General features: G+C 57.3%; 2 protein-coding genes across 12 annotated transcripts in view; both read right to left on the reverse strand.

The window, feature by feature from the left end:
• Positions 1-1,400: 1,400 nt before the first annotated feature.
• Positions 1,401-12,769, reverse strand: SLC4A11 (solute carrier family 4 member 11). Of its 9 annotated transcripts, none has more exons than XM_042931488.1 (20): positions 12,698-12,769; positions 11,039-11,086; positions 8,660-8,812; positions 8,482-8,531; positions 7,963-8,194; positions 7,798-7,879; positions 7,464-7,587; positions 5,269-5,481; positions 5,089-5,182; positions 4,852-4,977; positions 4,654-4,767; positions 4,431-4,563; positions 4,096-4,169; positions 3,401-3,674; positions 3,219-3,325; positions 2,959-3,127; positions 2,694-2,867; positions 2,273-2,468; positions 2,018-2,187; positions 1,401-1,842 (listed from the first exon to the last, which is right to left on the reverse strand). In XM_042931488.1, exons 1-20 carry the CDS (start codon positions 12,738-12,740, stop codon positions 1,779-1,781), a joined length of 2,640 nt encoding a protein of 879 aa, XP_042787422.1. In that variant the 5' UTR covers positions 12,741-12,769; the 3' UTR covers positions 1,401-1,778. The 9 variants fall into 9 exon arrangements, with proteins under 9 accessions (XP_042787422.1, XP_042787419.1, XP_042787423.1 ...); XM_042931485.1 differs by lacking the exon at positions 12,698-12,769 and adding an exon at positions 11,374-11,733; XM_042931489.1 differs by lacking the exon at positions 12,698-12,769 and adding an exon at positions 11,619-11,724.
• An 8,587-nt stretch (positions 12,770-21,356) lies between these two features.
• Positions 21,357-23,418, reverse strand: part of DNAAF9 (dynein axonemal assembly factor 9) — a 130,236-nt gene continuing 128,174 nt past the window's right edge. For 2 of the 3 annotated variants that reach the window (XM_042931496.1, XM_042931494.1), the window contains exon 37: positions 21,860-23,249. In XM_042931496.1, coding sequence (XP_042787430.1) covers positions 23,137-23,249 — 113 coding nt within the window. In that variant the 3' untranslated portion in view covers positions 21,860-23,136. Of the gene's footprint in view, positions 23,250-23,418 lie in introns of all 3 variants that reach the window. The other variant, XM_042931495.1, reaches the window with a different exon arrangement.

Raw genomic sequence — 23,418 nt, forward strand, 5'->3', positions numbered from 1 at the left:
TGGGCTCAGGCATGGGGTACTGGGGACCTGTCTGCTCCTGGCCTGGTGATTCTGGATAAGGCCCTACCTGCAGGGGACACCTAGGCCCCTGGGGAGGGGGCCCCAAAGGATCATGAGCCACATGGATGGAGTGGGGACCTGGGGCTTAGGGCAGGGCAGCCCTCTGTGCTTGCTACTCAACTCTTAAAGTGATGTCCTGGGTCCACAGGACACCGTCCCCCCTTGTTAACCTTGAGCTACCCATCGCCGCACACAGCGCCGTGAGTGTTCGGACCCACGCCACCTGCCCAGGAGCAGTCGCGCAGTTGGAAGATGGGTCTTGATTGTGCCCGGTCCCCATTCCTCCAGTCAGCGCGCCAGGGGATCGCTTCTCGGCCTTTTGGCTAAGATCAAGTGTAGCGCGCCAGGGGATACACCTCTCCCGCTCTGCCGTCCAGCCAGCCAGGGCAGGGTCATTGTTGCCAGTTACAAGTGGAAGATACCATCTCACCGTCGGGTTGCATTTCTCAGGTACCCAAGGGCATTGTCGCCGCCTGTTACCGTTTGGGTGCCCCCCACCGCAGGTTTGCCTCTTTTCTATTGGGGGTTGGGAGTCGTGGTCTTTTTTTGTTGGTTGGCAGAAATTCTTAGCATATCTAGTTATTATTTAGAGGTAGCAGATGTCTCCCTTGGTCTGTGGTGTATTTGTCAAGCCAAAGTCCTGTAAGGTGTGTGATGGGGTCCGTGAGCCAGTTGCTCTACCACTGCCGGTGCCCCCGATATGGCCAGAGTCTCAGATCTGTATTCCCTGCTGCCGCCATGGACTCTGGCCAACCACCAAATGACCAAGCCAGAAACACGGCACCTTCTCCCCTCCGGCAAACCAATCCCTGCATCCTGCCATTTGGATTCTTCCCACTTCAGTTCATCCCCACTCTCAGGGCCCTGGTGCAAAGTGCAGCCCCTGCCCCCCCCCCCGTACCCCTACCCCCCGACGTATAAAATCTGTACCCACTCAGCAGAGGGGACACGTTGCAACTGCAGCTCTGACCTACGTGCGCCTGTTTTTCAATCTGTTGGGCTGCTCTGCAGCTGCCTCTGGGAACCCAGGCTCACGGCCATCAGCCCTGCTCTCTCCTCCACCAGCCATGGCCCTTCACTGGCCCCGAGGGCCCTCCTCAGGGCCCTCGCACATGCTGTTCCCAGAATACTTCCCCTGCAGTTTCCTGGCAACACAGCAGCACCGAGGCCTGGACCTTCCGCATTTCCCTGTTGGACCAGCATCCACTGTGCAGGGTCGGAGGGGACAGTCCACAGACAGCGCTCCACAAACACCGGTCCTTTTCGTTCCACCTCCCCTTCACATTCTTTTATTCTCAGGTGGCCTTCTGAGGCCGGGGCAGGGTGGGACAACAGAGATGGAAGCGTAGAAACGGGAGCTTTATTCTCTAATGTGCACACAGCAAATTCCTTATACAATCAAGGAAATGGTTTCTCTTTCAGACATCTGACTCTTTTATCAAAAGAAAATCCGGCTTTAGTTCCACTCTGGGCAGAAGTTGTCCTGAGCAGTGTTACTGACCCAAGCGAAAGGCTAATGGGGACAGGGATGGGCACACGCCACAGAACCCCCCCCCCCCCCACCACCTTGATGCCCAGATGTCCTAGGCCTGTTGGGACAGCTGGGAGGGAGTGCAGCACAGAGGAACACCCCAAAAGACACCCGTACCTCTCCCCACATGGCTACAGTCAGCCTGGGAAGAGCCAGAGGGACAGGTGAATGGGACACGGCCAGGGCCTCAGTGTTCAGCATCCATGACGTCCAGGTACTTGGCTTCAATGATTCGGGGCAGCAGGTTGTAGCTGCGGGGACAGCAAACAGACCGCAAGATGAGCACTGGGTCAGAGAGGAGAAGGCGGAGGCTACTCCCTGCAACCCCCCACGGGGCCAGGCTGGGCCCCTCTGGCCCACCGTCCACCCTAACCCATTGTCTCCCACCCAGCGGGGTCTCTGCTGCCTCTGCCCGTCGTCCCGTACCGGATGGGGATCATGACGATCATGATGAGGGGGAAGATCATCTTCATGTAGGGCAGGTTGCTCATGCCAAAGGCACAGAGCAGCAGCAGCTGCACGACCTGCAGGCCCGTGAAGTAGTGGATCTTCCGCTGGGGCACCCTCCGGATGTAGTGGGTGGGCGGGTACGAGGTCTGCGGGGCGGCAGGGGCCGGGTGTGGGCAGGTCTGGAACTGGACCTCCCTCCCCCACCCCTCATTCTCCAGGCCGGACACTCACCTGGTCCTTGAGCAGCAGGGCCACGCGCTCAAAGAGCTGGTTGCCGTCAATGGAGGTGAGCGCGATGTAGAGGAAGAGGCCGTAGAGCACCGGCTTGGGGATCCACTGCAGGGGGAAGGGCAGCAGCAGGAGGGAGAAGCCCACCAGGATGCTGGCACCCAGCGTAGTCAGCCGTGTCTCCTTCACATTCACGATCCTGTGCGGTCCCAGAGCGCCAGATCACCTCCGGCCCTGGTGTGCGGGGCATGCCGCCCCCCCCACCCCCGCCTCAGGTCACACGTGGGGCCCTGGGCTCTTTCACTTCTGGGGCCCTAGTCTCCTGAGCCGTATCCCTTCCTAGGTCACAGGTGGCCCAGGGTTACCCCCACCTCAGGGTCCACATGACTTGCCTCCGGCCTCCAGGGACCACTCTCACACTCACGTCTCATAAATGTGCCCGTTCTCCACACGCTCCTCCACCATGGCCAATGCCCGCACGTGCAGTGGGGAGTGGGGGTAGGCGGCATGGATCCAGGGCAGCCCAAACAGAGACAGCCCACTGTTGATGATGGCGATGAGCAGGAGGTCCCAGTGGTAGGCGGTGCCCTTGACCAGCCTGCAGCGGACAGGGGCACATGTGGCGGGACACCCGTGGCCCCTCGGAGGGCCGGGCACGCACTCGCCCCTCCCCACCCAGCCCCGCAAACCTGTTCTCTGGGGCATTAGCCAAGGCAGCCACCAGGTTCTGCTCAATGAAGAAGAGCAAGGAGAGCAGGAAGCCCAGGCCCATGGCACTGGTGACGGCGCCCAGGGACAGGGAGTGCATCTCGGCTACCTCAAACAGGCTCTTGCTGGGGTTGTAGCGGAACTGGCTCACTGCAGCAGGGTACATACAGGCCCCTGCTCAAGCCTGCAGCCCCGAGGAGCAAGCCCACCCCACCGCGGCCCCTGCCTGAACCCAACTCACTTTTAATTTCCCGGAAGCCGTAGGAGCAGATGAGGGAGAAGGTGAGCACCGAGATGGGCAAGGCACAGTCTGACAGGATCTCCCTCATGTAGGGGTGCAGGTAGGGGCTGGGGACGCAGGTGGGTGTATGAGCGCGGCCTGGGGCCGGTGCCTCCTTCCCCTCACCCCGAGGCCCCCCTCACCTCTTCTTGAACTGGTAGAGGGTGTAGCTCAGCCACAGCGTGCCCAGCATGATCAGGAGGCTCAGTACAGCAGTCTCCCGGCCCGGGTGCTCAGTACCAGGGCCGCTTACGGAGGTGAACTCCAGGGGGCTCGCCAGGAGGCTGGTGTTGAGGGCGGTGTGGAGGCTGGTGTTGAGGCTGGTGTTGAGGCTGGTGCCGAGGTCCAGCAGGCTCACCATAGAAGTGCTGTCTTCATGGTGGTTCCCAAAGTTGTCATAGTAGTACTTCTGGAAGACTGTGGACACAGGCCAGCAGGCCTCAGCCATCGGGGCTCTGGGAGACTGAGGCCCAGCTTCCTCCTGGATGTGGGGCGGAGGGGGCCCTGAGGGGAGAAAAGACTTCTGGGGGCAGGGGGGAAGGGAGGGGACTGCCTTTCTCAGTCAGCCAGGACCCCCTTGACCTGCCTGTCCACCCCCCACCCCCATCTCTGACAGTGGCTCACGCATGGCCCGGCGCCTCTGATCCTGCCTGAGGCAGCCCGGTCACCCTTCATTACATGGGGCGGCTGCTCTCTGCTAGTCACAGGTCCCCAGAGCACCCTGGACTGTGGCAGTAGCCTCAGCTTGCAGGCTGCTTGGCTGTCCTGGTCACAGCCCACAGTCCCCCTGCTCAACTGAGCTCCCCCTGCAGCAGGTAGCCACCAGCTAGACACTCACTTTTAACCATGCCCTTGACAGCATCCAGCATGAACGTGATGGAAATGAACAGGGCAATGATCTCTTCTGTTGACCTGCCAGGGGGTGATAATGCCTCAGCAAATGGGGGTGAGTTGTCAGGAGGCCACAGGGTAGGCTTCCCTGAGCCTCTGCACAGCTCCCCCATCCTCCTGCCATGGAAACCGGGGTCGCATGCTTCTCTCCTGGGGCAGTGATATGGTGGGGGCACCCCATCCACTGCAGAGCTACAGGACCTCAAGAGGCCAGCATGGAGGCTGACCAAGCTCCCCGGCCTTGGTCGCCCTCCTGCTTGAGGGTCCCAGCAGCCCTGTCACCTCTTGAAGAGACTCATGAGCAGGCTGAGGTTGAAGAGGGAATAAAGCGCAAGAAAGAAACTGTTCCACAGGCCCGTCCACGCGTAGAAGGTGTTGAAGTCCAGATCGTAGTCGTCACAGATGCCAGAAATTACTGCAGGCAGCAGGGCAGGGGTGGGAGGTCAGGGCCTGGCTGGGGCCAGGGACCGTGGGAACCACCTTCCCACCGGAAGGGCCACTGCACCTTGGATGTAGAGGGCCAGGGGCGCAGTGGTCAGCAGTACCACCAGCGGCTGCCCAGAGAAGAGTGCGTACAAGAGGCCTCCAATGCTCTGCCCTGCTATGGTTTTCTGCACATCTGAGAAGTGGGGGAAGGGGAGGTCAGGCAGATGCCGCAGTGCTCGGCCCCCTGCCACACCCTCACCGGCCTCCAGCCCCTCACCGATGGCCCCGTTCGTGTTCTCATCGTTGAGGGACCCAAAAGCGATGGTAGGCAGGAGGCAGGCAAAGTAGAGGAACAGGGTGGTGGTGATGTATTTGCCCACAGCCTTATTTTTGCCGATAATGCCTGGGAACGGGACAGGACAGAAAGTGTGTTGGGGATGCAAGACAGGCACATGTATCGTCCTGGGACCTAAGCCGTAGGCTGAGCTCTCGGGGGGACGACAGGGCCACCTACCGTCAGTGAAGTCCAGTGGGTACACAGGGAATCTGCGGGCAATGTCCTCCCGGATGCCCTTCCCCATAGGGAGAAAGTCCTTGTGCTTCGGGGGCTGGGCAAGAGGACAGATGTCCGTCAGCCCTGAGGCCCATGGCCCATGCCACAGGCCACTCACCCACGCCCTCCTCTCCCCTGTACCTGTGGGGATTTGTGTATGCTGATGGAGTTCATGTAACCCTTTGTCCCAATGGATGAACGCTGCCTCTCCATGGTGAGCAGCTGTCTCTGATGCACCAGAGCCTCCTTGAATTCTTCCTCTGTGCGGGTGTTCAGGAGCTTCTGGCGGAAGGTGATGTCCAAGAACATGGTGGCGAATGTGCGCCCCACCTCAGCTGCAGTCTTGGTGCTTTTCTGGGGGCAGAGGACAGGAGAATCACATCTGCAGCTCGAGAGCGGGGGGCACCCTGCCCATCACGGACAGCCCGAAGCATGTGGCAAGTGCTCCCCACTGTGAGCTGGCAGCAAGTTTTGTCCCCCAAAGGTCAAGTGTTAGTGGACTCTACCATGATTCCCACCAGGTCAGCAGATCACTAGAACCACAGGCAGTCTCATAACTTCCTTTAAAAACTCATAAGTGGGGCGCCTGGGCGGCTCGTTCGGTTAAGCGTCTGACTTCGGCTCAGGGCATGATCTCGCGGTTTGTGAGTTCGAGCCCTGCGTCGGGCTCTGTGCTGACAGCTCAGAGCCTGGAGCCTGCTTCGGACTCTGTGTCTCCCTCTCTCTCTCTACCTCTCCCCTGCTCATGCTCTGTCTCTCAAAAATAAATAAACATTAAAAAAATTAAAAACAAACACCTCATGAGTTCTCATAAACTGAGGCAGTGGTATTGTCCCAAGGAACACAAATCTGTATAATCGCGGATGATGAAATCACAGCAATGGAGAAGAATGTTCACCCAGCTCCGTCTCACTAGTGGTATTTATACAGCTCGTAGGTATCTATGTACATACGTATGTATGTAGGTTCGATGCCCAGCGCAGAGCCCAATGTGTGGCTTGAACTCCCAACCTTGAGATCGACACCTGAGCTGACATCAAGAGTTGGACACTTAACCAACTGAGCCACCCAGGTGCCTCTGGTTTATTTGATTTTCAGAGGGGCTCCAGGCCTGTCAAGCCTTCCCCTTTCCTGACTAAAGTCAACTTTGTCCATGAACTTAGGGCCCAGCCTCTACCATGGCAACCTGTCCCCTGAGAGCAGTATCTGCCCCTTCATGCTGCCCCAAAGCAGTAGTCCCAGGGCCGGCCAGCCCACACTCTGCTCCCGTTAGCTTTAGAACACTCTCGTTCTCCCGAGGAGGAGCCAGGCGTCAGGCTGGTTGACCTGTCACGAGGCACCAGTCTAGCCACTCAGCCCTGGGGATACTGTCTCTTCCACTGCTCTGGCCACCTGGCCAGCTGTTGCCCTCTCTGACCCATGAGCTGCCCACTTCCCTAAATTCTCTTTCCCTCTCACCAGCAGAGTAGCATTCGGGGAGGCTCACAGTACGTCTGTGAAATTGCTGGGGGGCACCCGCTTTTCCTACAGAAAGCCTACAGAGGAGGGCCATGCCAAGCTTGAGTCTGTACCAGAGGCAAGGGCAGAATCATCAAGAAGCTAGTGGAAGTTGAAGCATGAAGGCCCTTCTCAGTCCTGGGCAGCAGCCTTAGCCGTTTTCTATTTATGATTTGGAAATCTTTTTCCTTGAGGGACTCCTGGGTGGCTCAGTTAAGCGTCTGACTCTTGATTTCGGCTCGGGTCATGATGTTGAGATTACTGAAATCGAGCCCCACGTTGGGCTCCATGCCGACAGCGTAGAGCCTGCTTGGGATTCTCTCTCTCTTCGCCCCTCCCCTGTGCATGCTCACTCGCTCTCTCTCTCAAAATAAATAAACATTAAAAAAAATCATTTTCCTTGAAAAAAGACTCCTCGAACTATATCAGCCTCAGCTCCCACAAAAGCAAGGTGCCCCTGACCAGGGGGGTGTATGGCCCAGGCAGAAGCAGGGATCCTTGGCCAGCAAATCACAAAAGCGACCAGCTGAAAGAAGGACTGGGGTGGGGGGAGGCCAATGACAAGCTCCCGTATTTGAGGGATACGAATTTTAACAAGTATCTCTTTTCAGTCAAGAAGGAAATACAACTTCCTGGGCAACGTCTGGGGGAAATTAGGGCTTGACGAGGACCTAGCAAGGACGCTTCAGAGAAACTCAGTAGGGCGGATGTGACGGACAGTGTGAGCATGAGCCCTGGACTGTGGGGTTCTCCGGCACATGGAAGAGATGCCTCCAAGAAGAGGGCCAGGTAACCTGGAGCCTTCCTTCCCAGGAGCCACCGCGAGACCCCCTACTCACCATCTTGGGCGGGGCCAGCACCAGGATGACGAATCGCACCTCACACGAGTTCTCCCCCCAGTTCTGTGGGCGAACCAGCCGGCTGATGCACACGTGCCGCTTCTGCAGGGCCTTGGAGGTACAGCTGCCGGGGTGGGGAGGGCACGCAGCACACAGTTAGTTGCCACCTTGGGAGCCGGGCTCCCGGAACCCCTAACTCTGACCCCCCCAGTGACCTCTCTTAGGGAGAGAAAGAGACCAAACGGGACAGAGTGCCCCCACCCTCTACCCTCAGAGCCGGGGGGGGGTCAGGCTGAGCCGCGGGGAGGCCGGCTGTGGTGTCCTGGCAACTCACATGATGCAGATCCAGGACTGCTGGTATTGCACCCCTGTGGCCGTGGCAGTGACCCCTTGGATGGTGTCTGACAGCAGGTGGGCTGAGGCCGGAGTGAAAGGGGTAAGAGGGTCTGCCAGCCTGCCTCCCTGACCGCCCCTGCCCAGTCGGGCAGCTGGGCCTCACCTTTACCCTCCATGGGAGCCCCGGCATCCGTGAAGAGCATGGCCATGAACAGGCGCAAATTGCAGTCGGGCTCAGTGTTGTGGGGGTCGAGGGCTAAGCGGGACAGCATGGCCCGCAGCACATCATCCAGCGAGGTAGCCGTCTCGTTCAGGATGATGCTGGCCCGTGCCAGGAAGCCGTCGAGGTCCCGGTGTGCACGTACCTCTTCCTCAAAGTTCTTTAACTTCAGGTACTGTGGGGACCCCCACGCACAGAACCACGGAGGCCCGTGAGTGCGATCCGCCGTCGCCCCCTGGGCCCTCTCCTCTGTGCTGGTCCCCTGGCTGCCCCTGCCCACCGAGACCAACACCCCTTCCAAGAGGGACAGCCCGGCACGGCGGGCCCCCGCAGCCAGGCCGAGGGCCGGTGTGAGACCCCTGTTGAGTGTGACGGGGAGCAGCCACCTCCCCCCACCCCACCCCCCCCTTCGATCAGTGGCCCAGGACCAAGTGTCCCCTGTCCTGCAGACGGGCCACTCACCTTGCGGGAGGTGTGTAGGAGCCCGCAGCCGCCCGGCGACTCACTCTCGGCTAGAGGAAAGCGGGAGGGCTCAGGGGGCCGCCCCGCTTCCTCGGGACTCTTGGCGGAGCGCGGCCGTGTCTGCCCGGTCCCCGGTGCCCTGCCCTCCCCCAGCCTGGCCCTGCTACGACCCCCATACCAGCCTGGGCGGGCTGCACCTCCAGGTTGACGTTGACAAAAAAACGGATGCTCTCGCCAGACACAATGGAGGAGGTGACCGTGTCGAAGGCCTCATCACCCAGGTTCTCCTCACGGGTTTCCGAGGCATCGTCCATGTCACACTTGAGGTAGCCTAGAGGCCCAACCACCACCGAGAGAGACCCCCCCAGAGAGGACCCGGCCGTCAGTGCTACACACGCCAGAGGGAGGGACTCCGGGCCCGAGGAGCAGGGGCCCCTAGGCTGTCCCACTTGGTGCACTCTCCGTGAACGCTGAGGGAGGCCTCCTGTAGGCCCGGGAGGCAGACTATCTAGTCCCCGCCCAGCCCCAATCAAAGTATGGCAGCCAGCTGGCGGCCCGACCCAACTGCTTTCTCCAACATTCTTCAGCTGCGGGGAACCAGGGCCCTGCACTGCTCTGACCCACGTGTATCCTTCAGCTAGAGAAAAGTATGGTCATTTCGCAAACTCTGGGCCGGGCACCTGGTGCAATGATGCAGGCAAGACTGGCCCCTGCCCTCCCAGAACCCCCAGATTACAGGACCTAGACCTGTCTGGCTCTCTAGGTGGGACCCAAGGGAAGCCGGAACTGCTGCGGCAGCCAGCCCCCTCCCCACCTTACTGGCACAGGGTTTTAGGGCGCTTCTTTCGGGGAGGGCATGTGGGTTGAAGCATCAAGGCTGAGAGACCCGGTCCAGACACCAGACAAGGCCCAGGAAGCAGGGGAGCCAGAGATACAGTCAGGGACTGACAGAGAAGGGGACCCCCCCCAGGAGAGACCCAATGGAGGGCAACAGGGGTGGCACCTTGGGACTCCCAGTGCAGAGCCTGGTCTTAGTGCCTACAACTGCTCACAGCCCACACCCGCTTCCTGGTGACACGCGAGTGTTCCACTCTTGCTCCTCAAGACCTCTGGGATGACAGTTGGGGCCAGCTCTGCTACCCCTGCCCTGACCCCTGGTCCCTCAGGCCCGGTCCTACCCCCCACTTCTGATCTCACTCCTGAGGCCAGTTGGCCAACGCCCCAGGCATGCCGGGGCCTGTCCTACGAGCAGAGGGCTCCCCTCCCCAGAGGGCCTTCTTCAAGGCTCAGAGGAAGCCTCCCCTTTTGGCAAGTCCTCCTAGGTCCCTGCCGGCACCCCTTCCTGACTGCCCTGTTCCCCTGTGGTTCACCACGTGCGAGTGCTCCAGAAAAGGGGCTCTTGTAGCCCAGACCCCACCAATGCCTGACAAACACCTGTGCTGGTACGGGGAAGGGTCAGCAGCACGCCTACACCTGCCAGGCAGTGACTCACCCTGACTCACTTCCACTCTAGCCCGTCGGTTTCCTCTGCACATCCCAGGCCCCGTTCCCCCCAGTGTCCTGTGCTCAGCCTGGGCCCTTTTGGGCAGGAGGTGCTAGGCCTTCCCTAGGAGGGCCCCCTAGCTCTAGGTCTACACTGTACTCAGAGCCCAGAGTCAAAAAATGTCCTTCCCTCCTTTGTTATGGAGTTCACGTCCATGAAAAACTCCTTCCTCCCCAGTCCCGGGCCTGTTTTGCTTAGACTATCTGGCTCCCCAGCCCCAACCTGCCCTAATCTCCCTTCTGTCACCCCCATCAGCACCCATTATTTCTGGGCACTGCACCATCATGCTGTCCCCTTCTCCCCTACTCTGGGTTCTACCTAGGACCTGCCCAGCTGATACTACCCAGTCCCTGAGACACTCCTAGGAGGCCATGTCCCCACCTATAAGCTGAACCACACACCTAACCTGCCTACCAACAGCCTGGCACATGCAATCACCATGCCCTGGGGACCCTGGGTAAGAGCATATCATCGCTCCACCCTATCCAAGCACTGTCCCACTGAACAACCCTCTGATGGCCAGGCCAGCCCCCCAGTTCTGGGCACAGGAGAGCCCAGAGACGTGGAGAGCGGGAGAGCTGGTCTGAAGGAAGCAGCAAAGCTGAAGCCCAGAAAGGTTAGGTTACATTTCGTTAGAGGGACAATGGCAGCCCTTGCCTCACAGGGCTGGGCGGGGACTGAGGGATGTGGGCAGATACAACATGGCCTAACCAGAGCATTCCAACAGTGAACCAAGGGTGCTCATCTACATAGCCCAAGAGGGGGAACCGCCTGCCTTCCCAGATCCACGAGACCACCAGAGAGCCTGTCAGCGTCCGAGGCAGTGTTAGCTGCCCCCTCCACCTTACCACGATCTCCCGGAGGAGAGGATCTAAAAGCATCCAGCACCAACAGAGGGCCACAGATGGGTGATCAATGCCATGGGTGCCCCAGTGGAGGAACTAGGTCTCTTGTGACTTTTGACCAAAGAGCTCTCTTAGACACCCCCTCCCTCCCCCCTACAGATGTACTCACCTACTACATCCTCAACGAATCCATTCTGGGACATTTCGGAAGAGGACTCTGCAAGGGAAACCCAAGAGTTGTTACCAGCTACACGAACGAGCCCTGGACAGTGTCCCGTGTCCAACTGCTCCCCACCCCACACCAACTCTGCTGACTCCTTACCCCTTCCCAGGTACCCAACCCAAGCCAACCTGGGGACAAAAAGTGTAGGGGGTAGTACTAGGCAGGAGCCCCTTAAGAGGAAGCCAAGCCTGTTTGTTATTCTTCAGCCAATCTGCTAGGGTCTGCCCAGGTGGGAAAGGGGAAATGTTCTTAGCATGTTTCCTCTAGGAGTTTAACAGTACCCTCGCAGGATTCGCTGCTTTTGCTACTCAGCACAGGCCGCCGAGACTGTTGGGAGGGGGCCCGTCCCTCCACCCTCCTTGTAGCAGCCGGCCTCCCTGGCCTCCCGCTCGCGCTGTTTCGCGGCCAAGCCCAGCACCTGGGCGGGGGCCTTCCTGGCGGCACATCGCGGCGCCTCCTACTCTTTCTTCGCACCCAGGGGCCATCAACACCTATCACACGTGCAGTCGCCCCCAACCGCACACGCCTGGGGTCACCGGGGGGCGACATGGCAACGGCCTCCTCCCCTCTGTGCCCCCCCACGTCCCAGCCCTCCTGGGAGGCGGAGCCGTTGGTCCTCCAAGGAGAAGGCGCGGGGCGGGGGGTTGCGCGGGGGAAGGGGGCTCTGTGCGCGCTCACCGCACAGGGCCCCGGATGGTCCCGGCTGTTTGTGCCGCTCTGTGCGAGGAAGGAAGCGACAGGAGGGGCCGCGTGCATGAGAGGAAAGCGCTTCCAGACTCGGAGACCCTGGAGGCCGGGGGGGGGGGGGGGGGGGTGTGGCAGGATGCGGACGGACGCGCGGGACGGGAGCGGGGTCTGCATCCAGAAAGGAGGGGCGGGGGCAGTAAAGCTAGCATCCGAGGCCGCAGGGATGGCCAGAGGACTAGGGTGTCGAGGGTTTGGAAGGGTGGGGGTGGTGCACACCTTACTCCCATACCGGGAGCCCCAAGTTCAGGTAAATAGTCCTACAAGCCCCAGGCTGGCCCTCAGGTATCAGAGCCGCGACGTAAAGAGTGCTGTGGTCTCACAGGGGACAGTCGGAGGCCCCGGGATCCCCCCGAATGGGCAGGCTTCTCCGCAGCGCCGGGGGCGAGAAGGTGTCCCTGGCAGAACGTAACCAGAGGTGGCAGCGTGCCCGCTGGGAAGAGGCCGGCGCTCGGGGTGCTAGGGACTCCACAGTTCCGTCCCAACTGCTTCCACGCCCCCACCCCTCCACTGGTTCAAAGACTAAGAATTTCAAGCCTGCAATAGACCATTAAATCAAGCGCGCAGTGTCCACGAGGCCCCCTGGGCCTCCCTCCACCACCCGCGTAATCCCCCGGGCTCGGGCTCGGGCTCCCACTCCCCCTCGGGCCGAACTCACACCTGACCCCCCAAGGCTGGGAAGCCTCCACGACCCCCTCGCCCACCGTGGCCCGGGGCCTGTGCAAGCCGGCGGCATCCGCGTTCTCCCCGGTGCTCCGACGGCTCCGCATCCCTTCCTAGCAGCCCTTCGCGGCGGAGACCGAACGGCCCTCCCGCCGCGCCCCTGCCGCGCCCGCCGGCTCCGCCGGCTCAGGCACCCACCGCATGGCTGGAAATGGAACAGGCGCCGGGTGGCCGCGGCCATGGCCCGGCGGTAGGCCGCCGGACGGCTGCACACACGCGCGCACGCCCGGACTCCTCACCCGGGATCTCCGGGACCCCGAATTTGGCATTTCGGGCGGGCCAGCGGCGGGAGCCGGCGACACACCCCCTCGCCGCGTCTGGGTCCTAATGCCGCTCCACGCCCCGCCCTGGTGCCGCCCTGGGCGGGGTCCCGTCCGCCCGCCCCGCGCCCTCACCCGCGCTCCTGCCAGTCCCCAGCAGGCTGTTCCCGGGAGCCCGGGGCAACTCAGCCAGAACGTGTAGATCGGGCTTCTTCGAGCCCGTGTGCCCTCCCAGGCGTTGCCGGATTAGGAGCTGGGCGGGGCTGGGAAGTTTCTGGGAAGAAGCTCGACGGGCCCAGGGACCCACGGTGTTGTGCCTCTGTGGCGGGTCGTGGGAGGGCTTCTCCACAGTCGGCTTTATGCACGCTGACGGCCCCCGCCCCACCCTCGGCAGGGGGCCTCGTCGGGGCCCAGCCCGCCAGCTGCCCCGCCCCCTCCATTCATCCCGGTCGCTCGAGCGGTAAACCCTCCTTCTCCTCCTCCAGGAAGCGCACCCTGACTAACTAGAAGGGCCGGCGCGCGTTCCCTGGGCTACGCCCTAGTCCGCAAGGGCCAGCGGCGCTCCGGGTTCGGCGGCGTCGGATTTACTTTCTGCGCGCCTCGCGGTTCCTCTTCTGGCCTCGTCGCATCCCCAGCAGTCTCTTGGGTCAAGGTCTTGACTCGTGGCTTCTATTCTTCCATTATTCGAGGTGGCCCTGCCGTCCGGTTTTCCTTCCCGAACAGGAGGGAGCCCGACCTGGGGACGTACATCCGCCAGCGCCTGGTCTTCTGAGAGTCGAGTGTGTGTGAGTGTGTGTGTGTGTGTGTGTGTGTGTGTGTGTGTGCGTGCGGGTGCGTTTGTGTAGGGAGGCGGTGTTGCGCACAGGCAGGCCCGTGTGCGCTGCCACAGGTTAGGCAAACCCAGCCCATACGATGAATCCCTGGCTTGATCCTCGGTGGCTTCTCAGCAAACGATTCTACAGCCCTTGCACCCCACTTTGACTCAGGAACTCTCCCCACCACAGTGTTTACCCCATCTCTTCACACTCCGGCTGCCAACCCGAGGACTAGCAGCGACGACCCCCCCCCCCGCCCCGCCCCAACCCCCGCCCAGCCTCCTGCTGGAAATGAGTCCTCAGCCACGGTCCCCCAGGCATGGAAGAGAGGGGGCCGGGCAAGCAGAGTGTGAGCCCACCTCTGCGGAGGGGTTGCTCTGAAGCCCCCAAGGGCTCCTGGTGCATTGGGGGAGCCCATGTCACAGACCGGGTAAGCCGGGCGGCCGGTTTCCCCTCCCAACAAGACAGTGTGCATTGGGAGGGAAGCCATGGGGGCATTCCTCTGCACATGAATGGCCCCGGAGTCGGGAGGGCTCTGAGCACCCTGCTCCTTACTACCAGAGGAGACGCTGAAATCTACCAGACTCAGGACTGGCTGGGGGCTGGCTGCATGTTTTCTGTGGGGCTGAGCAGGGCCTGGGAGGATAAACACAGGGTATTCCTGGGGAACCCCTGCACTCCACCCATGGATCTTCTTTAGCTAGACCCTCAGCCTATTTTACCGACTTCCAGAGTCCTACAGGTGGAGAATGGAGGTTGAGGAGGAGCTGAAGGACAGATAGGCTGACTGCCCAGAGAATAAGGCTGGATGGGGTGGGTGGGTGCCAGGGTTGGACCCCTGAAAAGCCACCCATTTTGGCCCCTGTCTGGGAATGCTTAGGCTTCTGCATCTGTCTCCCTGTGTCAGCAACAGCTCCCAAACACCCAGACCTTCCAACCCACCTTCCAGGAAGCCACCCTGGATTGGAGGGGCAACCTCCTCCTGGATCTGGGACCTCACCACTTGGCTCACTGAGGAAGCAGGAGCCCACAGCCAAGGCCTCCCTCAGGGGTGGATGGACCTGACTCTCAGAGAAACTGCCACTGAGCCCTTCCTTGCTTCCTGCCCTCTGCCCCTGCAGGTTCTGTTCTTCTGGTTGCTCTGGAGAGAGGCCCCAGACCCCCCAGACCCCCCCCCCCATACCCCAGCATGAGAAGCTGTTTACTTTAGCCCTCCCCCCCCCCCCCATCACCTGCCCTCTGTGCATCAGAGGCTGAGGGCAAACACAGGTGCCGCAGGTCTCCCAGCCTGTGCCCCGTCGGGTCCTTACACAGGCAGGCAGTTAGGGATCCAAACATGGGCATACACATTTCCTCTGATTCTCTCCCTTGGGGTCTCAGACTTTACTGGGCTATGGATGTGAACACTGGGTTCCACAAGGCACTTAATGGCTTTCCAAAGGCTTTCAACTCCGTTTCCCCCATAAGCCTATAAGGCCTAAAGATTTTAGAATCTGGAGAAGTAACTCTATAGTATCTCATTTAAAAACACAAAATAGGGGTGCCTGTTTGTCTCAGTCGGTGGAGCACGCAACTCTTGATCTTGAGGTTTTGAGTTTGAGTCCTAAGTTGGGTGGACAGATTACTTAAACATAAAATCTTTAAAAAATAAAAACACAAAATAGAAACAAAGCCACTCCCTTGAACTCCCTCCTCCAGGTACCATCCAATCTCCAGAGGGATCTCTGCTGCTCTGTCTTCACACCCTCTCCCTACTTCTCTTCAACCCCGTGATACGTCTGTTTTCTGTCCTCACCCCTGCACTCAAACTGCCTCAGCTCCCCTGCCTGTCCCCTGCCCCCAGCAGTGCCCAGCATCATCCATCCCTCCTTTTTCCTCCTCCTCCTCCTCCTCTGACCCAGTTCTCAGTGTGGGCCTGCCTGGATCTTGGGATCTCTCCCTGGGGCTCTCTACCAGCCACAGATTTCATGACTCCTGTCATTGTGTTCCTGACTTCAACAGGTCACAACTTACCTACCCCTTCCCCCCAACCTGGATGGCTGATAGGCAATTCTGAGGAAATCCAGGCTAAACAGAACTTCCAAGTCCACCATCCACCTGGCTGCTCTGGACCTGGGAGTCACCCCAGTGCATCCACACCCAATCCATGTGCAAATTTTGCTGGGTTTACCTTCAGAACGGAGCACAGTTCTGCCCACTTTTACCTCCAGCCTCGTCCATCCTCTAGCCTTCTGACTTGCCCCCACCCCCATCCATTCTCCACCAACAGTGGCTTCTCGTGGTTTTTCGAAAAACAAACGAATAAATAAATACGGCAATCTCCTGCGGTGGCCTAGGGAAGTAGGGGTGTGGGGTAGAGGGTGCTACACAACCTGGCCCCTATTCCCCACCTCATCCTGTGCCTCCTGCTCCCGGGGGAGTGCTGCTCCAGCCACAGTGGCTGCCAGCTGTTCCTCCAATACCAGCCTCCACCCGAGGCCCTGATAGTCTGGGTGCCAGGAAGGTGTGTCTGCTGCCTTGAACTGCTCATTCCATCCTTCAGCTCTCAGGGCGCCCTTCCCTGCTCACACGGCCTCTAGCAGTTCCCGTCTTTTCCTCACAGACCCCCATGCCCCCTAACTGCAGCATGGCCTTAGCTCCCTAAGAGCAAGTCTGTGTGTCCTTCACCAGCACAGCACCCAGTGTAGTAGTGTTCAATAAAGCTGACATGACTGATGTCTCCACATATAGTTTCCAGAGGCTTACGAGCCGGGGAAGCCCTCCGTCCTCCACTGCCACTCTGGTTTTCCAGCTGCACCTAATGGGGACCCAGCCGGATACCCCTGATTTCCCCAGACTCCCTCTTGCCCCAAACTCCTCAGTCGGCACCGAGTCCTTTAATTTCAGCTTCTGGTCTGCCCTGTCCCATCCCTCTGCCTTCCCCTTCCTTGGACTCCTGGCAAGTGTGGCTTCGCACACCTTGCAGTTGTCAGGCTTCCCTCGAGACACCTGGGGTTTTACAAGCCTTTTGGGGCTCCTGCTGCTTTGACCAGCCTTCCCAGCCCCTCACAGCCCTTCTCTGGTTACAGCTGTACAGTCCCTCATGGTCCTGGGAGGGGAGATGCTGTTCCCACATTATCCCTCTGGTGATGCTGGTGGCCTGGGGGAGGGAACATGGCCTCCACTGACCCTCCTCTTCTGGTGTCCAAGCCCCACAGGTGGGTGTGAGGAAGAGCTTTTGGTGCCCAACGAACACAGCATTGAGCCCTCTCCCAGTTCTATTTATCCGTGCTGAAAGATCTAGGCTCCTCTGAGGGGAGGCAGGAGGGGAAGAAGCCCTGTGGAGGGCCAACAAGGACCTGCTCCCCTTAGGGGAACATTTCTTTGTGCCCTCCTCCCCTCCCGTCAACTCACAGTCAGAATCTAGAGATTGAAATGGAGTTTTTTTTAGCTAGAAAATTCCATGAAGGTTTGGTTATCAAATCATCTTTCCTCTTCCTGTTGTCCTTATTTTACTATTATTTGTACATTCATCCAGGCATGAAACTTCTGAGTAAATATGTAAAGTTTCTTAAAAATCTGAAGCCCATGTAAGGAAAAAAAATTAAACTTCTTTAAGGGTATGGTAAAAGCAGGAGTAATTGTAGGATAAAATGGATACTCACATTTTATTTGATTAGCATTTAAAAAAACAGATTTATAGTCATTTATTAGTGTGACATAAAATTTATTGACACTGATTTTTTTTTCTTTCTTTTTTTTAACCAAAGCCTGGAAAGAGCAGGAATAATTTGTGGATGAATTTATTTTTCTCCAAATTTTTGGATAATGAAACAACAAAGTTTTTGGAATTGTTTCACATTAGGTTTTTTTCCACTTTGGTTTTTTTCCATTTCTACCTGGAGGTCACCCCTTTGCTCTTGTCTAATTAGTCATTTTGCCTTGTCAATTGTTCCTTCAAAATCATTCTCCAGTTAGTCCTCTTCTCATCTCCAGCAATATGGAGCAGCTGTCCACCCCCACACTACAGTCTACACCATCTCTCTTATTTAGGGGGGAAAAAGATTCTCAAAACAGGCTCCCACAGAATACTGGTGTCCCTGAGTCCCAGAATACCGGCATGCTGAGGCACTAGAGAGCCAAAAAATGGTGGCCTTTTCTCTCAGTCTGCAGGGCAAAATGGTCCTACTGCATAGGATGTTTTCAATTAAAAACATGTTTTTCCCTTGGTTAAAAGTCACTATCACCACAACAGAACAACTTTGTGCTTGCTATCTCTTGTAACAGAAAAGATTATCATAAAGCAAAATTTAAAAAATCAACTATATATCTGATTTTAACAGAAAAGCTCAGAAACGGCCTAGACCATGGTGGTCTAAGGGAGCAAGTCCTATTCTGGGGGACTGAGATCCCCAGTGGGCCTGATATGGGGGGGGGGCCTTTGGAAGTGCACAGTGACCCTTGGCCAAGCCGGTCAGAATATTCCTGATCGTTGTGACTGGTTCAGGGATGGGAATGTGACCCTAGACTTTGGTGCTGCTTCTGGAGAAGGAGGCTGGGTCTTCCCTTTGGGGTGCTGGGGCTGCTGGTGGCGTAAAGGAAGCTTACCAGCCGGGGAGAGGAAGGCCACCAATTGCGGAGAGAGGGCTCTGATGACATCTGAGTGCCTAGGTCCAACCTGAAGCTGGTACCACCCTAGACTCTTCTTACAGCAACCAAGCCATTCCCTTTCCATCACGGGCTACAAGCGGGGCATATAGTCAGGTTTCCCTGGGGCATCACTTTCCTAGATTGTATGATAGAAATGAATACCTGATTATTTCTCCGTGCTTCTGAGAGAGCTCTGTGATGTTCAGCAGCCCTATCTGAAACCCTCTACTCCAAGTCCCTTTCCCACCTATGGGCCAGAATTCTCTAATTCTGAGGCTTCTGCTCTGTCAAGCCTGCTCTCAGCTTTCGGTAGACCGACTGCCCTACTGTGCACTCCAGGTGGGGACAGGCCCCCTTCCTGGCCCTAGGTTTCCTGGCCTCTAAGACCTTCTGGCTCTCAAAGATCATCCCACCCAGAAGCCCTTTGATATATCTGGTCTCCCCCATCTCCCTGACAACTGTGGAGGGTAATCTCCAAATCCTGATGGTTTCCTGGGAATTGAAAGCACAGGAGCTCCGTCACGTGGCCCTGCAGGAGGGGGTGGCATGAGACTCTGGGGGGAGGGGTTGTGAGGAAGGTGATACTGCTGCCCCCTCATCCCCAATTCTTTGGGCCCCTCACATGCAGTTTTTCTTTGGTTTGTACCTAATTGAGCACACAGAACCTCCAAACCCAAGACCATCTTCCCCACCATCTGAGGGGGTCAGCTCTCCATCTTCCCAGCAGAGCACTTCCCTTGCCCGGAGGCTCCTTCCTTGAGAGGGGGACAGAAGGCAGTCTCCATGGAAGCATGGCACCTCAGCAACGAGCTCCTGCCCTGAAATGACAGCAGCCCTACGCCAGCCAGGCCTGCCCCCAACCCAAAACCCTGCCACACGTGGAAAGGGGCACTGGTGACCGTTCCACCAGAGATGTGAGCCTTTGGGTGGCTTCTCCCTTGGAGCGTGCGGCTCCCAGGCCTGCTCTGTGGGGCAGTGCCGGAGAGGCATCTCGGATGGACTGGGAGCCAGGGCAGGGGCTCTGCTCCTTGGGCGTGTCCCGGTGGTTCCCGTTTGTAAAGTAGGACCGAGGGCCACTCATGGAGTTTTGGTCATGGTTAGATGGCCAACAAGCTTTGTAAAGCACCCAGGCTGAGGCGGGGTGTAAGGTCGCGAACCCACACCCGAGCCCCGCCATCCGGGACGAGTGAGAGGTTACTGGTGGATGTGGCTTCTCCCGGGCCACATGAGGGTGAGGGTGGGGACAGGATGGCTTTTCTCTGGGGTCCTGGGGAACCCCTGTGTCCACAACTGGCTTCCTCGAGCCTCTCTCTGGGTCCTGGGAGTCCTGAGAGTGCCCATCCCCACGCAGGGTGGTATCCTCATGAACCTCACTCTCTGTGGACCCTCTGGGATCTGGGGATGGGAGTGTGCACCCCAAGGGCTCCTCCCCAGCTGCCCCCACAAAGCACTTCCCCAAGAGGCCCCAAGAGAATCCCCTGCCTTGTCCCAGGGGCCAGGCCTTCTCAACCTTGGGGCTGAGGCCACAGTGACAACCAACTGCGCCAGGTCTTGCTTGTTCAGTGAGTTTATTGGTCCTTAGCATGACGTCTCAGTTACCAAGGTAAATTCACATACACGACTGCAGGTAAAAACATGTAAAATAATATAAAAATAAATTGAAGGCTACTTTTATATATTTACTGAATTAAGTAGTGTAATAAATACTATAAGCAAAAAGCTTCAATCACACAATTCAGTTTCACTGAAGTTACAGTAGTGTCTGTAAATATGAGTTTTAAAATTTAAGTTACAAATATTAAAGCACTGAAAAACTAGTATAAAAGTGAATTTTGGCACGTAAGTGAGCTCTTCTGTCATTAGTATTCGACAACCTGGGACAATGAGGAAGCCTTTTCTCACCTACTTTTTGAGGTACAACTATCCAACGAGGCCAGCAACACGCTGGAATACTTAATAGTTTACAATCTTTGAGTTAACTTTTCCCTTTTGAGAAGCCCAAAGAGCAACCCAGAGCTTATTACTGTGCAAAAATTCTCCAAAATCCTAATAGAATTTAGGAGGGAACTTTTTCTTGTGACCTGCGGGGCACGTGTCTTGGCCTCAGGTCAGAGAGCCCCCAGGGCTCGGACAGGGCCAACTGGACTCCTGGCCAGCAGCCCCTTCCTAGGGTGATCCCTTTTCTCCAATTTCTGCCTCCTTCCAATCAAAAAAAGGAAAAATCCCACATCAAAACGTAAAATAACCTATAACTTCAGCGACTTCAACATTATCACACTCACTCTGGGTGGTATAAAACTGAAGCTGCTAATAGGAAAGTTGGCAAAAAGCATGTAAGCCCCTGGAGGACTTCTGCCTGCCCCTAAGAAACCTACTACTTCTGATGTCCCCGCTGGGTTCCTGGCATCCACTCCCGAGGCCAAAATCTACAACACAGTGTCATGGCCCTTCCTCCGGAGAAAGCCTAAGACCCTGTCTCTCTGCCTGGAGCAATCAAGTGGATATTCAACTTCACAGTCAGAACCCAGAGTCGCCTGGCAGGTTCCGGAAGGGGCGGTGTGGGGGAGGAGGCATCCCCCTGCCTCAGTCCTCGAAGAGCTCACACAGCTAGTGTGCCTCTTTGCCAGGGCACAGCGAGTGTGCCGCAAGGAATGCCCTTTCGCCAGTGTGCCCCTTCACACCCCCTAGCAGGCTGAGGAGTGTCAACAGAGGCCTCAGCCAGTTCTGCCTTTTTGGCTTTGGAACTTCTTAACGTTTTGACTTTTTTCAATCACAGTTTCATATTCAAGTTGAGGTAATCACAGTTTTCCCTCTGACAGCAGAGGGATTGGGACAGTGGGGCGAGTTGGTGAGAGAGCATTTCTGTGGACAATGGTCAGAAACCAAGACCACCACGTAGTACTACAGCCCCACGCAGTGGGAAGACCCGCTTTTATGGGCGGGCTCCGAGCCCTCTTTAAAAACTCTTTTGTGCAGCAGCCAGGAAATGGCTCGAGCTCCTCAATCTAGAGCTTTCATTTATAAATTCACAGCAACCCACCTGGAGTAAATGGCCTATGGTTCCCCCACCCCGCCCACCCACCCCACCTCTCCCTTTTCTAAGGCTGCTCAAGTTTGAGTTTTTAAAAAGAGCTCGGTAGAGCTAAAAGAAGCTACAGTAACTCATTGCTTATTTCATCAATTGCACTTAAGATCTATGTTATTGATTCTGAAGCAGAGGCAGGTCCATTGTGGACCCCAGCCTCTGGCCAACCAGAAGTGAGGTGCTCCCTGACTTGGGCTCCACATCTGGGCCCTTGTCACCACCAGCTTTGGGAGCTGGGACTGGAGCACACAGGCCTTTTCAGAAGGCTTTCTTCATGCAAGAGTTCTTATTCAGTGGTATTTGGAGTTTTGTTCATTTGGCTTCAGATTATTTTTTTTCTAATACAAGTACATTTTACTGACAAGCCTTTGCTTTGCTACTTGCATGGAGGCCTCTGAGTGATCAGGCACACAGACCACATGTGCTCCATCCTTTCTCTGTCTCTCCTCTGGGCCAGGGGCCTTTATCAAAAACCCCTATACATTACTGGAAACTTTGCTGGTTTCGTCTATGTGCTTCTTCCTAAGGCATGCAAAAAAAAAAAAAAATGTGAAATTCAGAAAGCATTTACAATCTAGGCAGCTGAGGCGCTGAAGTCCTAAAAGACATCACCCAAACATCAGTGCCTGTGACCGCCCCCCTCCCACATACTAATTCTGGAAGTTAGGCATGGGATGCATTTGTAATACCCCTCTGCTTTGTGGTCCAGCTGAAAACAAAGCCACCGGAAGAAATTCTAAATTGGATATTGGAACTCTTTGAAACTCCTGGTCCTCAGGAACCAAGCAAGTCCAGGGCCAGCAACAATGCTTGGGGACATAAGTTTCCTGAAGTTTGTGGCTGAAAACCAGGCCTTCCCTGGCATGGCCGAGGAGAGGGCTAGGTCTGGAGAGTGAGCCCCCTTCGGGGATGCCCCATAAATGATCATAGCTCTGGGGCTAAGACAAAGCAGTTGCATGCAGGATGCTCTCCTCAAAAGTGAGGCAAAGCATCAGCAGGGAGGCTGAAGCAGCAGGTTTGCTCTTGCCCCCGAATGAGGCAAAGTAGAGGCATACCATGAGGGGAGCTGAGCACCAACCTCCAGGGAAACTGCTTGTGAATTCAAAAGCCACATGCTTCTGGAAAGCAACATGCCTTTCCCCTCAGTTTAGTCTGTAAGGGACATCCCCTTATCTTAGAACAGACTGTTGACCTCAGCCCAAGCCGCTGGCTCAGTGGGCTGAGCTTGAGCAGAGCTTGGGCTGCTCCCCCCAGGACTGGGCCCAGGGCCAACAGGGCCAGCTCCTTCAATGCAAGTGGCCTAAACAGAAAGGCAGGCACTCCACTGGGGACAGGCTCTCCTGGGGCAGTGTGTGAGGCCTGTGGTGGCTTGGCCCCCAGGCACGGCCACAGTTTGGGCAGCCAGGGTTCCTTCTGCATCCCAACAGCTCCTTTGTGTAACCCAAATGCTTCTCCCCACTGTCACAGTGTCTCAGCAGCCCATAGGAGATACTGTTACCAAAGACCCAGAGGTTTTGCACTGCCAGCCCCACACACAGGGCAGGGCAGTCCCTATCGGCTCTTGCTCCATGAGTACCCCCCTCCCCCCCATCAGTGGTGCAGGTGATGCTCTTCAGCGCTGTATAGAGAATAAAGACAACATGCACTCAAGCCAGCACACAAAGGCCAAGGAGAACAAAGACAGCCCCTTTAGGAGGGGCCTCTGGGAGAGCTGAGGTTAAGTAACCCCATTTCTAAACATCCACCTCCAGGGTGGACGTTCTGCAGGATGCACGGCACAGCCTTCCCCTAGGGCCTCTGCTCAAAGAGGTCGTGATACTCCTGCTGCTCCAGCTCCCGGTTATACTTCTCGATTTCCCGGTTGGCTTCTTCCACGTAGTCATTCATGAACTGGTCCATGACTGGCATTTCATTAAGGAAGAGAGCCCTGATACTGGAGGATAAGGGAGCCTGTCCCAGCTCAGAGGGATCTGTGGGCAGGTGAGGTGGGGGACACTGACGTAATGAGCGTCCAGCTCACACAAAGGGTACGTGACTCTTTTATATTGGCAGCACCACAGCTACAGAGAA

The sequence above is a fragment of the Panthera leo genome, chromosome A3, assembly GCF_018350215.1.
Source record: "Panthera leo isolate Ple1 chromosome A3, P.leo_Ple1_pat1.1, whole genome shotgun sequence".
Taxonomy (NCBI): Eukaryota; Metazoa; Chordata; class Mammalia; order Carnivora; family Felidae; genus Panthera; species Panthera leo.